The 17,711-nt window shown below is 44.9% G+C and overlaps 1 protein-coding gene across 2 annotated transcripts in view; it reads right to left on the bottom strand.

Moving 5' to 3' along the window:
* The window catches only part of LOC147013216 (MYND-type zinc finger-containing chromatin reader ZMYND8-like), a 69,421-nt gene extending 52,733 nt beyond the window's left edge, over positions 1-16,688 (bottom strand). The window contains exons 1-9 of one of the 2 annotated variants that reach the window (XM_085854855.1): positions 16,441-16,688; positions 12,304-12,378; positions 11,870-11,928; positions 10,320-10,456; positions 9,471-9,614; positions 9,183-9,296; positions 8,598-8,690; positions 8,221-8,308; positions 3,199-3,254 (exon numbers count right to left, since the gene is read on the bottom strand). In XM_085854855.1, the coding sequence (XP_085710981.1) occupies positions 3,199-3,254; positions 8,221-8,308; positions 8,598-8,690; positions 9,183-9,296; positions 9,471-9,614; positions 10,320-10,456; positions 11,870-11,928; positions 12,304-12,378; positions 16,441-16,448 (774 nt within the window). In that variant the 5' untranslated portion in view covers positions 16,449-16,688. The remainder of the gene's footprint in view (positions 1-3,198; positions 3,255-8,220; positions 8,309-8,597; positions 8,691-9,182; positions 9,297-9,470; positions 9,615-10,319; positions 10,457-11,869; positions 11,929-12,303; positions 12,379-16,440) is intronic. The other variant, XM_085854856.1, reaches the window with a different exon arrangement.
* Between the last annotated feature and the right edge of the window lie 1,023 nt (positions 16,689-17,711).

The following is a 17,711-nucleotide window of genomic DNA, read 5'->3' as shown; positions in this document are numbered from 1 at the left end:
ATTGGGGTCAATTTTTGGAATAGATACAAAAAATACAGATATGAATGGAATATACTTAATGACCACCATAGGGCCGAAACAATAAACAAAAACTGCCACTCCAACATAGTAAGTAAACACATACCAACTGGTGGAATGTGGTTCTGGATTGGAAATGCGTATAAACTTATGAGTCAGTCACTCACTTTCTGACGACACCAAATACATTTTGACATCCTGACTTTTCCGAGTCACTTTGACAAGTGCAAAATGTACAACAGGGATTGTTACAACTGCAGCAAGGACATCTCTGAATTCCACACTTTTGACATGTGCAGTGGATTGCAATGTCTTCAGGAATTGGATTGTTCCCCCTGCTTGGGACCAGAAGATCATCGATAAATTCGAAACCAAATTGTCTTGATGAGAGGGTTCGCATGATGAGAGGAGGGACACCATCTCTTTTGTAGCAAAGTAGGCTCTCAAAATGTGCAACCGAATGGCATGACTTGTGGGTGGCAGGTCATCCAAACATGACCGCTTGGCATAATGATTCCTGTGGCTTCGGAACTGGTTCATGGTTTTCATCGTTGTTGCTTTCTTAAGGACATGTGTCAGATAGGCTTCTACTTTATCAATTACTGTATCCAGGTTACCTGTCGCCACCACAAAGTCCTTTAAGTACATCTCTGGATTGGCTATTAGAGCAGCATGCTTGGTTCCAACTTTACTTTTGTAGTCACACCCAGTTAGTGTGTGGACAGCGGGCAAAACCTGACACAAACTTTGTCCGATCCTCTTTGAAAGGATATGTATCGGAATGTATCTTGTCGAGTCACCAACCCCTTCACCCATAGCTCTTTGAGGCCGTTCGCATTCAGCTCGCTCCAGTAGAACATCAGCAAAATGAACACATCCGTGTCTGACGATAGGACTATGATACGATTTTTACCTTGATTAACAGCATGCATTGCATGTAGTATAATCCTCATGTCAGCCTCTTCTACATTACACTTGAGTTGTGGAACCTCTACAGGTCTCGATGTCATGGACCAACACGAAACGACGATGCTGTCTGGTCCACAGAAATGACTGACTATAATCTCCAACGTAGGAGCACTCCAATTCTGTACCAGCGCCTCTGCATGAATGAGGGATTCAAATTTTGCTTTGTTGACACTGTTGTTGTTGACACTGTTGCCAAAACCTGTCCATTTCTCGAGGGAGAGGGGTTTTCCTGGACACATCATGCAGTTCTCTGGGTGACTTCTTCTCTCGCCTTTGCTGCTCAGAATCCTTCAAAGACGTTCCCATGTAGGAATCAAACACAAAATCAATTCTCGAGGCACCCTTTGCTGTGGAGGCAACATAGCTTAGAAAGGCGTCACAGAAGTCACCAAAATTTTTGAACTCTGTTTGGATCTTGCGAATGTTTGCCAACACATCAACTATACAGCATGTTCCCATTGAGTCATCAGGTCTCAGTGTTCTTGGGTCCTGGTCGCTGAGATGAGCTTCAAGTTCATGGACAATTTCACTTTTAATTGGCTTGGTCATTAGGCCTTCGTCATCAAAGAGAGGAGACGTTGTACACACATCGTACTGCAGGAGTTCCTCCATAGTCCGTCCTCGTTTCTTTGCAATCTCTCGTGTACGTTTCATTTGAGCATCTTCCCCACTTGCTGAGTTTTGCTTTTCCTTTGTGTGGGAATGAATTCTTGTGGATTGCAGCGAAGATTTTAAGGTTGGTGCGATGAATCGTGTGACAGTCGAACGGTCTTCTCTACGTACCTTTCTCTACGAAGTTTCTCGTAGGTATCGTTGCCGATTCGCTCCACATTGAGCAGCTGTTCTCTGATATCTTCTGACATGACTTCCTTGGTTAAGATATTGTGGAGCATTTTCTCTTTTGGGGGAGTGAGGAAGGGATTCTCATTCTTCTCTATGACATTTAATATAGCTTGAATGTTGGCCTCCTCAAACTCGGTTGCTGCTTTGCTGAATGACTTGTTGACTTCTAACTCATAGGAGGAAATACCTCTACCAGCAAGTTCTCTGTGAAGGTTTGTGATGGCAAGCATCTCATGATGTATCAGTTCCCACTTTGCAACAAACTTCTTCTTTCTTGAACTACCAATTATTCCTGATGCACTTTTCTGGACTCTGTTGATAGTCTGTTCCAACGCAAGGTCTGCTCCAACCGCTTTGAAACGTCCCATTGTTCGTTTTCGTTTAAGCGGTGACCAAAAAGTGATCAGATTGAAAGTCGACCGCTTTCCATTCTGTGTCGTTTTCATTTTATTGCAACAAATTTCACTTTATTCATATGATTGTGTTCCTTGGCACCTATGGTGATGGGATAGACCTTCAGAGAGGGTAAAATATGGATGCAGGATGTTCTGTTGGGCATGTTTCAGAGATAGGTCAGATTTTCACTTGACCCAAATTTTCGTGACCTTTTGACCTCTCGTGACCTGATTCTTGAACCAATGAACCTAATTTGCATATCATAAGAAAGAGGGTCTCAAGACCGACACTGAGGGGTAGTTTGTGTTTCTAAGGTATTTAAGACTGCAAAGTAACAGTGGTTTTCATTTCCACGACCCTTAATAATCAGCCCGACAATTTCCGTCGGAACCCCCAAAAGAAGCACCATTTTCACACTTATTGCTGGGTTATGGAAATGGTAACTAAGTTTTTCTGTTAAGAGAAGTGATCAACTTCAAAATTCCAGTTGGTAACTTAGGGTACATTTTTTGCACACGAGGACCCCCCCAGCTGATGCACCAATTGTTTCTTGACATTTATCGTCTGAGAAAATTGAATATTGTGTACAGGTTGATGTGAAATTGAACAGTGTGTTCAGATAGATGTGAAATTGAGAATTTTTATTTCTGCTTCACCTCCTCCACCACCAGCACCACGATGACCACCAAAAACACAAAATCACAAAATGCTAATCATGGCATATGGAGATGCTTCAGAAACAAGTCACACAACATTCGGAAGCCTTCAATTACATTTTGATCAAATAGAAGCAGCAAGACCCTTGTTCAACATTCACAGGTCTTGTTCTTCGATGAAATACTTTCTAACGTTTGAAATGCATTTTAAAAGCTAAACACTTTTGAGAGTTTCACGGGGCCTTGGGAAACGTGTACAATGTACAAAGGTTAGAGGGAGACAGTAAACAAACACAGAGCCAAAGCATTCTCTTACCTCATGTTCACAAACTTTGATAATGGATTTGGCAATGGCTGTCAGCTTGTGGTTTGCTGCAAAACAAAGGGGCCAGCAGAGTTTGTGTATCTGAACATATTGTAGGTTAACGTTGCACAAAACCTAATTGAAAGATATGTCTATAATGGAACCACAAAAGCCAAGTGTTTGCGACACAAACCAGCATACACGAATAACACCTCATGGCCGACACTCGAGGAATCATTCAATACCTAAGTAATTGTACAAATGCCTCAGTTGATGCGTCTGCATGTGGGGAAATACGAGAGGGCAAGAGAATGCTGAGCTGGAAATCCAAAGGATTTATATAAAGAGGATCGTTTGGCTTTCGATGGGATTAACGAACTGCTGTCAATCATGGGCCAGGTGAGAACATAGTCTGCTGGTACCCCACCATCCATTCCAAAAAACACACACTTACAACTAACAGGATATTATCTCAGCCACAGAAGGTGGAAGGAGGTTATGTTTTCACCCATGTTTGTCTGTTTCTGTGTGCAGGATATCTCAAAAAGTTGTGGACGGATTCGGACGAAACTTGGTGGACAGGTTGGGTGTGTGGCAAGGACAAATCAATTCGATTTTAGTGAAGATCCCAATCTGGATATGGGAATTATTTAATTTAAAATGTGCTTCTTCACCATTGAGAGATTCGGCTAAAAACGATATTTCAAAAATGAATTGGGCCTGATATGTTCTATTGGATCAGGCTTTGCACGGCAGAGGTATGCGCTCTACCGAGTGCCCTTCTAGTTTTCCATGCAACTATCAACTCTCACCCTCAAGGTCCTCATATCTCAGCAGGTTCTCAGTTATCCAAGTGCAGCAGAATTAGATATCTCTGATAGGTTACATGGTAACCACAGGACACCAGAAGACTTCTGCATTTTGTTTTGATATTTTAAAAAGTCTTTTGCCTTTTCTGAAAAATGTTCGAATGCTCGTGTTAGTCATTACAACATAATACGAGAGTGAAGTTGATGGCGCCATTGCAAATCGCCACGCTTCCCACCAAAAGCAAGGTTGAAAGATTGCAAAAGGTTCCACCAAGAATGGCCCAATATCAAATTTTGAGTTAAAAATTATTTTCCTGTTTTGACCACTGTGACCCCAAGTCCACAACCCCGAGAGCATGAACAGGGAGTCAAATACAAAAAAAATCGTTACATATTACATGTGTTCCCCAAATTGATTGCTTAAATGGGTTCGTATGACACCCACAAGGTCCAACTGACTGACCGACTGACTCACGTGCGCTCATGCGCACGCACACACGCCGGTGTGTGGGTGAAATATAGGCAAGATAGGCCAAATGACCTCCTGCTGTGTACAAATCCCATGTATAATAAAGGGTGTGCAATTCGATCTCAGGTGTAACAGCATTTCCCATCATAATGCAGAGGAAGGCAACTTACACGCCACAGACTCTCTGACACCATGTTATAGTCCTCAATGATCGGAGGTATTAGGAGGAAATGGAACAGCACTCAAAAAAGAATAGAATAAACGAGACAAAATTGTAAACCCCTTATATGCAAGGTCTGCGAATGTGATGTACCAGGGGGAAAAATAAATAAATAAATAAATAAATCAATAACTTGACCACAATATTAGGGCTTGAAAACATCTTGTAATTAAAACCAAACTGCCAAGCGGGTACGTGTGCTATTTATAAATTAGTTTGATTGTTTTTTTGTACTTACACGAGTACAAGGCTCATGGAAGAGTTCAATTGGACGCAAGTCACATGCAGGTTGAAATACATGGGTATACTTCAATGCACTTTCACATGAATTACAAGGCCATTATTTCCCCAGCATATTTTCCAAGGGTTTCCAGCATCGTTACCCATTGGTTCAAATGGGAAAAACAAACAGAACAACACGCATCATTTCAATTAGATTTAATGAGGACTTTTTGGGAAAATAATTATGGTTGCATCATAATTGAGGATAATGCTTGTTGCTGATGAGGTGATCTCATACAAGACGAAGAGAACAGAAGCATCAGCCCGGCTGGCAAAGACAATGGTTCATTGGAGCGATCACAAACGTATCCATGTGGTTCCTTTCTTTCAAGGTGAAGAAATCAAGTCAAATACAACGATGAGTGTTCGGGGAGAACGCAAGAGGTGAACAACACACACAATTCAAAAATTAATAAGTTAGGTTTTTATTTATTTCTTTTCTTCATTTCGCCACAATTCCGTCGTATTTTTAACTTTTCCATAACATGTCAGGCAATCATCATCATCCCATCCTCCATACTTTGCTCCCCCTTTTCCCCTCCTCCCTCAATATAAAACAAACAAACAAGCAAACAAGACAGAGCATTGAACAATGAAAAGCCTTGCCAGGGTGTGTGTGTGTATATATATACATACACAGTATATTACAATAGATTTGAGAACTCACACTCACCAACACCCATGCTTCAGGAACAGGTGTGGCGAAACATGAATGAATGGAGAGTGGTTCACATTTTAGTTGTTTTGGCAAACCCTTTTGACATTTTGCAGATTAAAAATTCATATAAAATTTTAAAAAGTGATTTTCAAAATTGCACTTTTGATGTACAATGCTAATATATATATATATACATACAATTTGGCATTGTAAATTAAATGTACAATTTATAAAGCTCATTAACTGTAGTGCAAAGCTGCATGTGTGACGTATTATTATTATTTTAACAAGTTTGAATGTACAATATAGAATATAGATTACAGTCGATCATCTCAGAGTTGGACAGAATGCACATTTGAGGTACAAAATGAACTTTTGATTAAATCAGACAAAAATTTTTTATGAAGGCTGGTTGGGCACGTTCAGGCGAGCCTGAAAGGTACACACCAGACAGACAGACGCACACGAGCACAGAACGTTCACACATGCAGAGACATGTTCAAATAGTGTCATGTGATGCATGTCCTACGAAACGAGTCTCAATGCCAAGGGAACTACAATCAAGCTTTGTCCTTTACTCTTTGCCCCTCATCCCGGGACTTTCCTTCTTCTCTTTTTTTTTCCCAAACAGGAAACCAGCAACAACAACGTTTTATTTGGAAAAACCTGTTTCTCCAGTCCCCTTACCAGCATCAGATTAAAAGGTGTGAATATTTTGCCTTGTCTACACTGCCACAAACGTCCGCCAATATTTATCCATCCAATTATTTAGAAAGATATGGTAGCGAGGAATGAAAGAATTGTGGTGGCCCTGGGATGAGGGTCCTAGTCTGGCATCCCAGAGATTGTGGGTTAAGATTGGGCTGGAGCAACATGAAGCATTTTGATTTTCAAAAGCAAGTTAGTCTCAAGAGAAAAAGTGTGCCATTGTTGGTGAAAACACAGCTGGCTCATTAATCATCTTCAGGGAGGGGGAAATCTATCTGCTCACCTGGCAACCTGCATAAAAAGGTGAGGTCAGAGCATGCTTCATGGTTAAGATTTAATCAGCGAGTAAGAATCGCCGGACTTGGACCAGTGTCCTGAACCGAATCCCGCCGAACCAAGGTAGACTACAGTTGGTCGCCTAGTCACGTCTGCCACATGCACGATCCCCCAATTTAGCAAAGGACCGTCGAAAATAGACTATACATCATCCACCGGAAAAGCCCAAAGTCTTTGCTTCAGCTTTCGATGTAAAGAGAACTCTAATGAGAAACTATCACTCCAACTGGTCGCCCATCAAATAGATGGGCCGAGCGATTGAACCCAAGACGACACGGCTGTAGGTTTAAGATGACCTCCTAACGAGGTTGGCGCCAAACTTCCAATGGTTACGCGTTAAATGCGCGTCGGAGTGGTGATGACAAATGAACGAACCACGCACAACCAACTCACAAATGGTGAGAACAGGTTTTAATACATAAATAATGAAAGGTCAGGAGAACAATGGAAAAGAGACACGCATGACAGTAGAAAGGTTAAACACTATTCAGTTATAAACCCACGCGCCTACGATATCTCATTTCACTTAACGCGTGACCTACCTTATCCAGGTAGGTGACTGATAGTCAGGACAGATGGAGAAGGACAAGACATAAATGTGGAACCTTTCTCCTCCTCCTGTGCAATGGCTTGCGTGAGGTCCCTTGGTCCTTTCAGGGGAGTGGCATTCTGAATGTTGGCGTGTGTTGGGGACAAGTGGCAGAGAGGGATGCCTCCTGTCGGACCCATGTCAGACTTCTTTGTAGGGCTCGATCATGCCCTTCTGCCCAAGCTCCTTCAAGCTTCTGTATTCTGCTCCTTCGGGGACCCGCTCACAGCCAACGCTATTCAACACGTTTGTTCCAGACCCGGTCCAAACGCCAACTCCTCGGTGGTCTTAACTCCGTGGGCCATATTGAACTCGCAACCATGAGCTGATTGGTTCTCCATGCGAACCAACTTGTGTTGACACACCCACCAATGTCATGATGTACAATGACTCCTACACTCAGCACACACCCATGGAACGTCTCCCTGACATACGGATGGGAACCACCCGTCCTCAAGGAAGCGGGTGTCGGTATTTCGTTATCGGAAGCACACACAGACAGATAACAAAGGAATCATTTAAGGGGTCAAGAAGTGGAGGGGGGGAAGAGTGGGGGTGTCACCACATACGAAGGGAGATGGGAGTTCACGATTATCAGCTCCTAATACATTCCTCGATACGTGCTCAATCATTTCCACATATATACCGTCGTCTTATGCTGGACATTCACTAACGGGATAACTCAAAAATATTACTCCCATCACGTTACCGCAACAAGCGCTTACATTTCCCACAGAATAAATTCAAAACTGTGAGCCTGATGACAAGGCCTATGATGTTCCTTTTCACACCCTTGGATTATTTCTCCATTTCCTACTCCTCCCATGGAAAAGGACCAATTTTTATGCAAAATGTTGATGGGAGTGCAACACTACTAACATGATGGGCAAAGTGGCTTTTTCACGTCCCATTTTCCTCACGTTAGCATGTATTTGCTCATACTGTGCCGATACCTGGTCTCACCTCCATTGAAGATAATGCAGTTGTGCAAGATCCACTTTGTGTCAGCCACGAAGGCCTCGGTACAACCATACATCTTCTTCATGACGTTCTACAAACAAATGAAGGTTTCCCCGTTACGGCACGACATGTGCAACGTCTTGTTCGCTACGACGCAACTGGTGGAGTGATATTGTACCGATATTAAAAGATGGGATTTTAAAACGATTCACATTTTGCTATTTTCGCAAAACAAAACAAAGTAAACACAAATCAAGTCACTTGGGAATGATGAACAAAACACATGGATTTCATTCTCAATCCACAATGAGTACAAAACTGCGACACAGCAATGTGTTGTGGTGAACGTGAAAAGAACCTGCAGGTGGATCGTGCTGTACCTGTTCCAGAGTGCCCAGGTCCATGGGATGGAAAACGTGCTCGGTGTAATCCGGATGTTGCTCCAGAGAAACGGGCCGATGGAAAGGCTCGGTCTGCACAGCAAAGGTAAACAAGTCCATTTGGCCTCGTCAAGAACGACATAAGGCTGTGACGATAGTACCGATTGTGTCGGAAATACGAGACACGCCACCAAACCAAACTAAACAAACATGTTCTCACCTGAGCGAGTGAGCAGTTTTATATATATATATATATATATATATATATATATATATATATATATATATATATATATATATATATATATATATATATATATATATATCTCTCCATATGCCCCTACCGCCCCACACCCCCCTTTTCCCTCCCTAAACCCTTTCTTTCGATGAAGATCCCATATAAAAAGTTGATTTGTTCATCATTTATAATTCTGGAAAAAGTACACTAATGGCTTCAACGTGCCTACCTTTACGGCTCCTGTACGCTTGTTATTTACGCAATACAGGTAATACATCAACAAGCACCTACATGAACTTTTTTTGTTGTTGTTCAGGATCAAAAATTTTAAATCAGGGCGTTTTTACCCCGGGGTGTTTCATTCTTTGCAGAGCAAGACGCAGGAGGTAGCAAAGATGGTCAGCAGTGAGTAAACCCATGGCCTTGCTCTGCGTCTCCACACACTCAGCCATTGTCACCTTCTGGTGTACGACAAAGGATAAAATGCAAGGCACAGCAATTGGAGAGGGATACGCCACAAGTTCAACAACTGCTATCTTATTTAAACCCATTGCATCAAAATAAAGCACAGATCTAACTACACACGGCCAAACGTTCACCACAGATATTGGCAGCAATTGCATTGCCACGCTCACCTCGCATTCTGGGCAGAACCAGTCTCCCTCGGGCTCGGCGGGTAGGCGGAGGCAACGGGTGTGGAAGACCCGTGGACACAACTCGCAGCACAGAACCTGGCCTTCACGATGGCACAGCCAACAGTAGCAGTCGTTTCGTCCGTCCTGCAGTCAGTCAGTCATGCACGCACGCACGCACACACATGAAGGGTGGGCATCACTTAAATAAAACAACTCATGGCTGAGGCACAACAGTGACCGTGTGCAGATAGATTTAGCATTTTAACTGAAGAGTTTCCAGCAATTAAGTAATAAAAATAAAGATTTTTGTTCAATAATATTGGAAAGGCAGGATTTGAAGGCTTGACAATGAACACGATTCTATGGAATAGGCAATGTATAGGATTCTTTCAGAGAAGCAAAATATAGGATAGACAAGGTATAGAATCCTATAGCATGTCAAAGGTGTAGAAAGCTGAAGGATACATAAGGTGGAAATTTTTATAGGATGACTGAGGTGTAAAAACCTGTAGAATAAGAAAGATGTAGAATCATACGATAATGAAGAAGCGAGTGTGCACTCAGGTGTGTCTTTGTGGGTGTGCGTGCGAGTGTGTGTTTGTCTGCGTGCATGTGCGGCGGCCAAGATGTGTGTGGCTGCCTGCTTGCCCGCGTATAATCCAAAAATATGCCAATTCTGTTGTAATTAACCTATCCAAAGCTCCAGGGGAATTCACCAGAACATAATTGTGGGTGAAATGAACCAGTCCATTAAGACGGGATCTGTGATTGTGCTGGAGAAAGAGCAAGGTATAAAATTAGATAGAACAGGCAAGGTGTCATGTTTTACAGGAAAAACAACAAACACACCTGCTCTCTGGCAGCATGTGCCGGTCTTTTATGCTTCTTGGGAGCTGCGATGGCAAGGTTCTTGTCTGGTTGGGCATCGGGTAATGGCAAAACCTGCCCCTTCACTTCGACATCATCCTTGTGGACATCACGGTTCTCTGCAAACAATTCAGCAAAAAAACAAAAATTCTCATAAATAAGTTCTTCTGTTGGCTTTGAGCCCCAATAGTCAACAAATGTAATTCAAAATAATGATTGGTCATGTCAGGCGATTATCACATGGAGATACTTTAATCGGTAAATATAGAAATCGATATCACGTGAAGACCTCCGCAGTCACGCGCAGCACAGCTCGGTTCGGACACATTGCCGCACAGCACGGCTCGTTACAGACGTAATCACGCACAGCACGGCTCGGCTCGTTCTGGACGCATTCATACACAGCAAGGCTCGGTTCGGACACTGACGCACAGCACGGCTCATTCCAGCCATATTCACGCACAGTTCGGCTCGTTCTGGACGCATTCATACACAGCAAGGCTCAACTCGTTCTGGACGCAATCATACACAGCAAGGCTCAGCTCGTTCTGGACGCATTCATACACAGCAAGGCTCAGCTCGTTCTGGATACATTCATACACAGCAAGGCTCAGCTCGTTCTGGATACATTCATACACAGCAAGGCTCAGCTCGTTCTGGACGCATTCATACACAGCAAGGCTCAGCTCGTTCTGGACGTATTCATACACAGCAAGGCTCAGCTCGTTCTGGACGTATTCATACACAGCACAGCTCGGTTCGGACACATTGACGCACAGCATGGCTCGGTTCGGACACATTGACGCAAAGCACAGTTCATTCCAGCCATATTCATGTACAGTACAGCTCGTTCTGGATGCATTCATACACAGCATGGCGCCGTTCGGCACATTGACGCACAGCACGGCTCATTCCAGCCGTATTCACGCACAGCACGGCTCAGTTCATTCTGGACGCATTCGCCTGCAAGGCTCGGTAGATGCGTTTGCATGCAACATGGCTCGTTCCGGATGCATGCACGCACGCGCGCACGCACGCGCGCGCACGCACGCACACACACACGCGCACACACGCGCACACACGCACACGCACACGCGCGCGCGCACACACGCACACACGCGCACACACACACACACACACACACACACACACACACACACACACACACACACACACACACACACACACACACACACACACACACACACACACACCTCGGCAACCAGTGTAGCATGCTCATTCTAATCAGCTCTCAGTAAAGGACAAAGTTATGAGGTTTGAAGTTTTGAGGTTTGAAGTTTTTAAGTTTTTGCCGTGTCCGAAGTGACATATGTTCAATTGAGAGGGGTAGCCGAAGTGACTCCCAGGTGCATAGTTAAGACAATTAAAAGAGCAATTTCAAACAACTTCTTGATATTTCTGCATCCAAGTCTGCTTTGTCATTTGAAATATCATTTCGAACGCATTGATAATGAGAGACAAGAAGATGAATACAATAGAAAAATCACTTTACATCAACGATAGACCTTTACCTTCTTCTTTGACATCAGAATATTTCTTCATTTCACCCGCTACCTCTTCCGCACCATCACTGGGGTAAAGCAAGCGAGGATAATAATAATCAGACACACCAGTAACATGGTGCATGTCGGCCCCTCGAGGATGCAAGCACAAACAGTACCTAATCACTCAGGAGTGCACTCAATACCATCATCGAGAGAACCTCGTTTTTACAGCGCGGTGGTGTTCGCTAAATGCCTCCTCGACTAATCAAAACCATCAGATGAGCTCTTTCAAAGGATGACGAAATCTCACAGCGTGGTTTGAAGGCAGGTCGAGTCCAACAGTTCGGTATAAAAGGTGTGTCGAGTTCAACAGCTTGGTTTAATGGTGGGTTCAATGAAGAGCAAAACTCGATTAAAAAATAAATATTGAGAGTCGGTAAATACCTACTCTCAATAAATACCTGCATTCCATCCTCTTTGAACGGTCTTCATCGCTTTTCTTTGTCTTCACTTTTTCTGCATCCTTCTCCAGGGGTCTGCAAACCACAAAACAGGCAAGCATGTTCACTATGTTGTAATCAGTAATGTCACGTGTCACTAACGAAGTGCCAAGTGATCCTTTACGCAACATCTACTAAATGTTCGACAAAGAGTGAAGAGAAAACTGAATGTGTTACTTTCCACATCAGTCAACATATTTTTGGTGTTTGTGTTTTTTTATTTTATTTTATTGGTTATCTCCCTATGCAGGTTTCAGAAGGTGGAACGGAGTTCTCCCAGCTCTCGGAGTATCCACCTCCATTTCGGTAAAGGGGGGAGAGGGGTGAAGGGAGATCGCGATTTATGGACAGAGTTGTGAAGCTTCCAACGTCGTTTGCAGTAATATTTCCAGAGATTGTTTTTAAGATCTCCGCAAGGTTCTTTTCATCAGTTATTCAAATAATCAAATTCTTTAAACAATATACCTTGATGGAAACAAATAGGGAGTTTGTCGACCCTTTACCTTCAAAACCATTGAAATTCTTCTCAAGACACTTTCTAATAATTTTCTTATGAGCTCTTGTGGAATGGTGTTCCACACTTTCTTCAAGACCTTCCAAAGATCATCTTGGTTGGCTGGGGGTTCTTTTATTTTATTTTACTTTACTTTTTCATTGTCCAAATAATCCCACACAGCTTCAGTGATATTGAGATCTGGGCTTTGAGGGGGCTTTCTATCTTTTGCATTTCTCTAGATTTCTCGAGATTTCTCTATCTTTTGCAAAGAAGATATATTTATTCTAGCTGATTGTCTTGGATCATTATCTTGCTAGAAGATGAAGTTTGGACCAAAATGTCTTGTACCTCTGTGGTTAGTTTGGTGAATTGCAATTTGTTACCTCCACCACTTAAGGTGAAGGTGGTTATGTTTTCACCCCTTTCTGTCTGTCTGGCTGTCTGTGTACATGATATCTCAAAAAGTTGTGGACGGATTCGGACAAATCCGAAACTTGCTGTGTGGCAAGGATGAATTGATTCGACTCTGGTGAAGATCCGAATCCGGATACGGATACGAGAATTATTTCATTTTTAAAGTGATTCTTCACCGTTGAGAGATGGGAAAAAAACGATATATAGTGCTGTATAGCATGATATTTCAAAAATGTATTGATTGGGCCCGATATGTTCTCGTGGATCAGGCATAACGTGGCGGAGGTATGCGCTCTACCGAGTACCCTTCTCGTTCCTGCTGGAATCAATGTACCAACAATCTTCAGCAATTTTATAACACCACTTAAGCATATGCGCTGCAAACTTGAATTGAACCTCCTCCATGCTTATTTGATAGCTTCAACCAAGGCTCTTTATAATTTTCACCTTTTCGTCTCACATACCGTCTTTGATTATATCCAAATGACAAAGTCTGACGTGTCTGTCCAAAGCACCTTTGACCATTGTTCCATGGTTAAACTTCTGTGTTGTGCATATTTTAGCCTTTTTGTCTCGTTCCCCTTTCTTAACAGAGGTTTTCTTTCTACAGCACATTCTTTAAGTCCTGCTTTCAAAAGTGGCCTTCGTACTGCTGAAGGATGGATAATAGACACCTGAGCTTTCTGCCAGGTATGTTGTAAATTTGATGCTGGTCTTCCTTCCATTCCTTCGAGCTATTGGCCCGGTTGCAGAAAAACTCCCTCATCCTTAAGGAAAGATTTCCCTGATTCTGTATTGAGCTACACTGTGATTCCTTCGTGAAAGAGAAGCACGAGAGAGACGATACATTGCATAGTTGTACGAGGTGTGTTGTTGAAGGATTTTTTACGTTAAATTAAATCATTATAACTACAAATAATGTACAATTGCTAAGAATCCAGAGATTTGGGTAACACCACCTGGGTCCAAATGGTAAACCGGGGCTCCTCCGAGTCGAACGAAGCCCCACACGCCTCTCTATGGAACTAGTAACATGCCCGTTCAATCTACTTATTACGTACGCAGTTCGCCTTTATTTTTCCTGGGGTCACCATCAGTGTCAATTGAATTGGTGTTGAAATAACCTGAACACGAAGTAATAAACGTTCGCACCATGAAAAGAGCACGACACAAGCAGCACGGACTAACTCCTTCGTGTGCACCTGCAGTACCTGCACAAGACACACCTTTACATGTTAAATACCGTGGGATTGTCAGTTCGATGGAGTTTATAAATAAATTATCTATAACATAGTGTTGTGGAAATGACTCTTGGGGATTAAAGATCTTTGGTACAATTCTAGTTATTCCTGAATACGTGTTTTGAGGATGGGTAACATTATCGTAGACGTCACGTGGGTTGAGGTGGTCTCTGAAAACACGTTCGCAACGTCTTGCATGGTGATAATCGACCTCTTCGTGACCAATTTCCATGAAGAGCCCCATTTGCAAACTCAAAGGTTGGTGTTTAAGGATTGGGGAGTGCGCCCTTGAGTTTGAGGAAAGTTTTAAGGAACACTTGAATATGCAATGATCCTCAAATTAAGGATGTCCTTGAGGGGAAAGTTAAGGAAATGGTTCACCTCCTCTTCCGCTTCCTAGATAAGGGGTGAGGTCCAATGGTACCTAGCTTCTACCCTGCCTCGGCCACGATACGCCTCCACCTCCCTCTGTCCTCAGCCAACTCTCCACTCTCCAACCATTCCCACCTTACTGATATCCCTCCTCACACAATCCTCCCATCTAAACCGTCGTCCACCTCTTTTCCTCCTAACTTGTAAATACTCATATCATTCCTTAAGAATGCTTTATGCAACCAGACTATCATCTTCAAGAGCGAGTATTTTTAATCATCAGTCCCACATGCACAATTCCAAAGGTGGCCCCAAAAGGTTGAGCCTTCAGGATATCCCTGACCAACTCAGGACAACCCACCACCACCACCTCCTCCTCTCTTGGAGAAATCTGCCACCTCTTCACCTCCACGGGCGATCAGCTCCCCCCCCAAACTTTGGGAGTAATGTGCTCACACTCCCCCGACACCAACCTCTGAGAACGATTCACCTACGAGGCTCCCCACCCCCTTTGTGAGTGGTGCGAGGCCCCCTCACCCTTGAGTGGTGCGAGCCCCTCCCCCCATCCTTTGGGAGTGGTGCGAGCCTCTCCTCCATCCTTTAGGAGTGGTGCGAGCCCCTCCCTCCACCCTTTGGGAGTGGTGCGAGCCCCTCCCTCCACCCTTTGGGAGTGGTGCGAGCCCCTCCCCCCATCCTTTTGGAGTTGTGCGAGCCCCCCCATCCTTTGGGAGTGGTGCGAGCCCCTCCACCCATCCTTTAGGAGTTGTGCGAGCCCCTCCCCCCACCCTTTGGGAGTGGTGCGAGCCCCTCCCCCCATCCTTTTGGAGTTGTGCGAGCCCCCCATCCTTTGGGAGTGGTGTGAGCCCCTCCCCCCATCCTTTTGGAGTTATGCGAGCCCCCCCATCCTTTGGGAGTTGTGCGAGCCCCCCCATCCTTTGGGAGTGGTGCGAGCCCCCACCCTTTGGGAATGGTGCGAGCCCCCACCCATTGGGAATGGTGCGAGCCCCCCACCCATTGGGAATGGTGCGAGCCCCCACCCTTTGGGAATGGTGCGAGCCCCCCACCCTTTGGGAATGGTGCGAGCCCCCACCCTTTGGGAATGGTGCGAGCCCCCACCCTTTGAGAATGGTGCGAGCACCTCCCCCCACAAACTGCGGAGTAAATGTACTGTATCGAGGTACGTCCCCACCTCCCTGAACAATGACCCTGCTCCGATGCAGGGCTTTCCCTCCTTTACCTCCACCTTCCAAGCTCGATCCAATCACCCCCCTCCCTCCCCCCAACTGCCCAAGGCCACTACAGGACGCAATCCACCCATCCCACTTCCGGTCGTGATTCGGACCCCATCCACCCGACTCACTCAGGGAGCGATCCCTCCCCGCCCCACAACTAAAGACGAAATCTCCAACCTCCCCGCCCCCTTCCTCTCCAGGAACAACTCCAACCCACAACATGAAACGACCCTCCTCATGCCCGACAGTCGATTACCAAAGTCCTGGCCTTCACCTCTTACTCTCCACAATGTCCCATTGACTCAACAAAACAAAACAAATCGACTCTCGACGATGTCCTCACCCTTCCATCGCACAATGCCACGTCCGGTGAAGGGACGAAGACCAAGGCAGTGAAGAGACGTTCGCGCCGCGTTTCCCGCCCTCGGCGGCTTCGCTCAGTCCCCCCTCAAAATCGTTGCCCACGAACTCTCTCCGTGGACGAGCAAAAGCGGCCGAGGCCGACGTCAGCAGCGAAAAAACCACGATTCACCGAACACCAACCGAGACTCCACGCATGTGCAAACGTCATCACGTACGCTCGACGACAGCGCGTGCCGTGTGACGTCATGCGAGCGAGGGACGTCATCACGTACGCTCGACGACAGCGCGTGCCGTGTGACGTCATGCGAGCGAGGGACGTCATCACGTACGCTCGACGACAGCACGTGCCGTGTGACGTCATGCGAGCGAGTGACGTCAACACGCGCGGCTTCCTTCGAGGCCGGCGGTTTAAAAACACCAGGACGATGAGAGAGAAGCTGCTGTACCGCATCCATCCTGCAGTCTTGTCACTTACCTCAAGAACACCATTAATTATAATAATAATAATATATTAAATATATCTCTCTCCATTAACCGCTCGTCCATACATCGCCCACTTTCGGTTGAAGCACACAAGCCGGGGTCAGGTGTTGGACTCCGAGAGGTTCAATTCCATATTTTAATAGTCTCTAATCCTTTTCCCCACCCGACGTCACACGAGCCGATTAACAATCCAGGACGGAGGGTATAAAAAGAGCAATGTCGCAGAAAAGGAAGACACCATGCACCGACCTACCTGCGATTAGGGAGGGGGAGCCAAAGACCTGGCTCTTCGGCCTCATCACGTGACATTCCACGAGTGTTGAGAGCTTTCGATTTCACAGAATCCAGGAGCGATAGACCGGGTAGCTGTGATTTTCCAAGGAAACACTTACATCTACAAAGGATACCCAGTGGATTTGCGATGTGGCCGACCCAGGAGAGGTCATGGCTGATGGTGAGGCCGAGTGCTCCAAAAGAATGAACCTCGTCCGGTGCATCACCAATTAGACGGGTGGGTTAGTTTTGGTGAAGCCTCATTCATCAAGATCTATAGCTGCTGTATTCCCAGGTAGAGATTCAGTCTCAGTGCAGTGTTTCCTCATTGGCTCGACAAGGTCACTACAGTCACACAATCTTTTGCTTTTCCTAATGGTGCAACCACAAAGTACAACAACCAATAAGATCCCAAAACCGAATTTAGTTCATCTGTAAACTACCCAACCTATCAGTTCGTACCTCTCCATCACAAGGTCTACACACCGACTCGAC

The sequence above is a fragment of the Eptatretus burgeri genome, chromosome 14, assembly GCF_056783735.1.
Source record: "Eptatretus burgeri isolate ZD-2024b chromosome 14, Ebu_testis_v1, whole genome shotgun sequence".
Classification (NCBI taxonomy): Eukaryota; Metazoa; Chordata; class Myxini; order Myxiniformes; family Myxinidae; genus Eptatretus; species Eptatretus burgeri.
The sequence above is the reverse complement of the archived record's forward strand: the minus strand, read 5'-3'. Positions and strand labels throughout refer to the sequence as shown.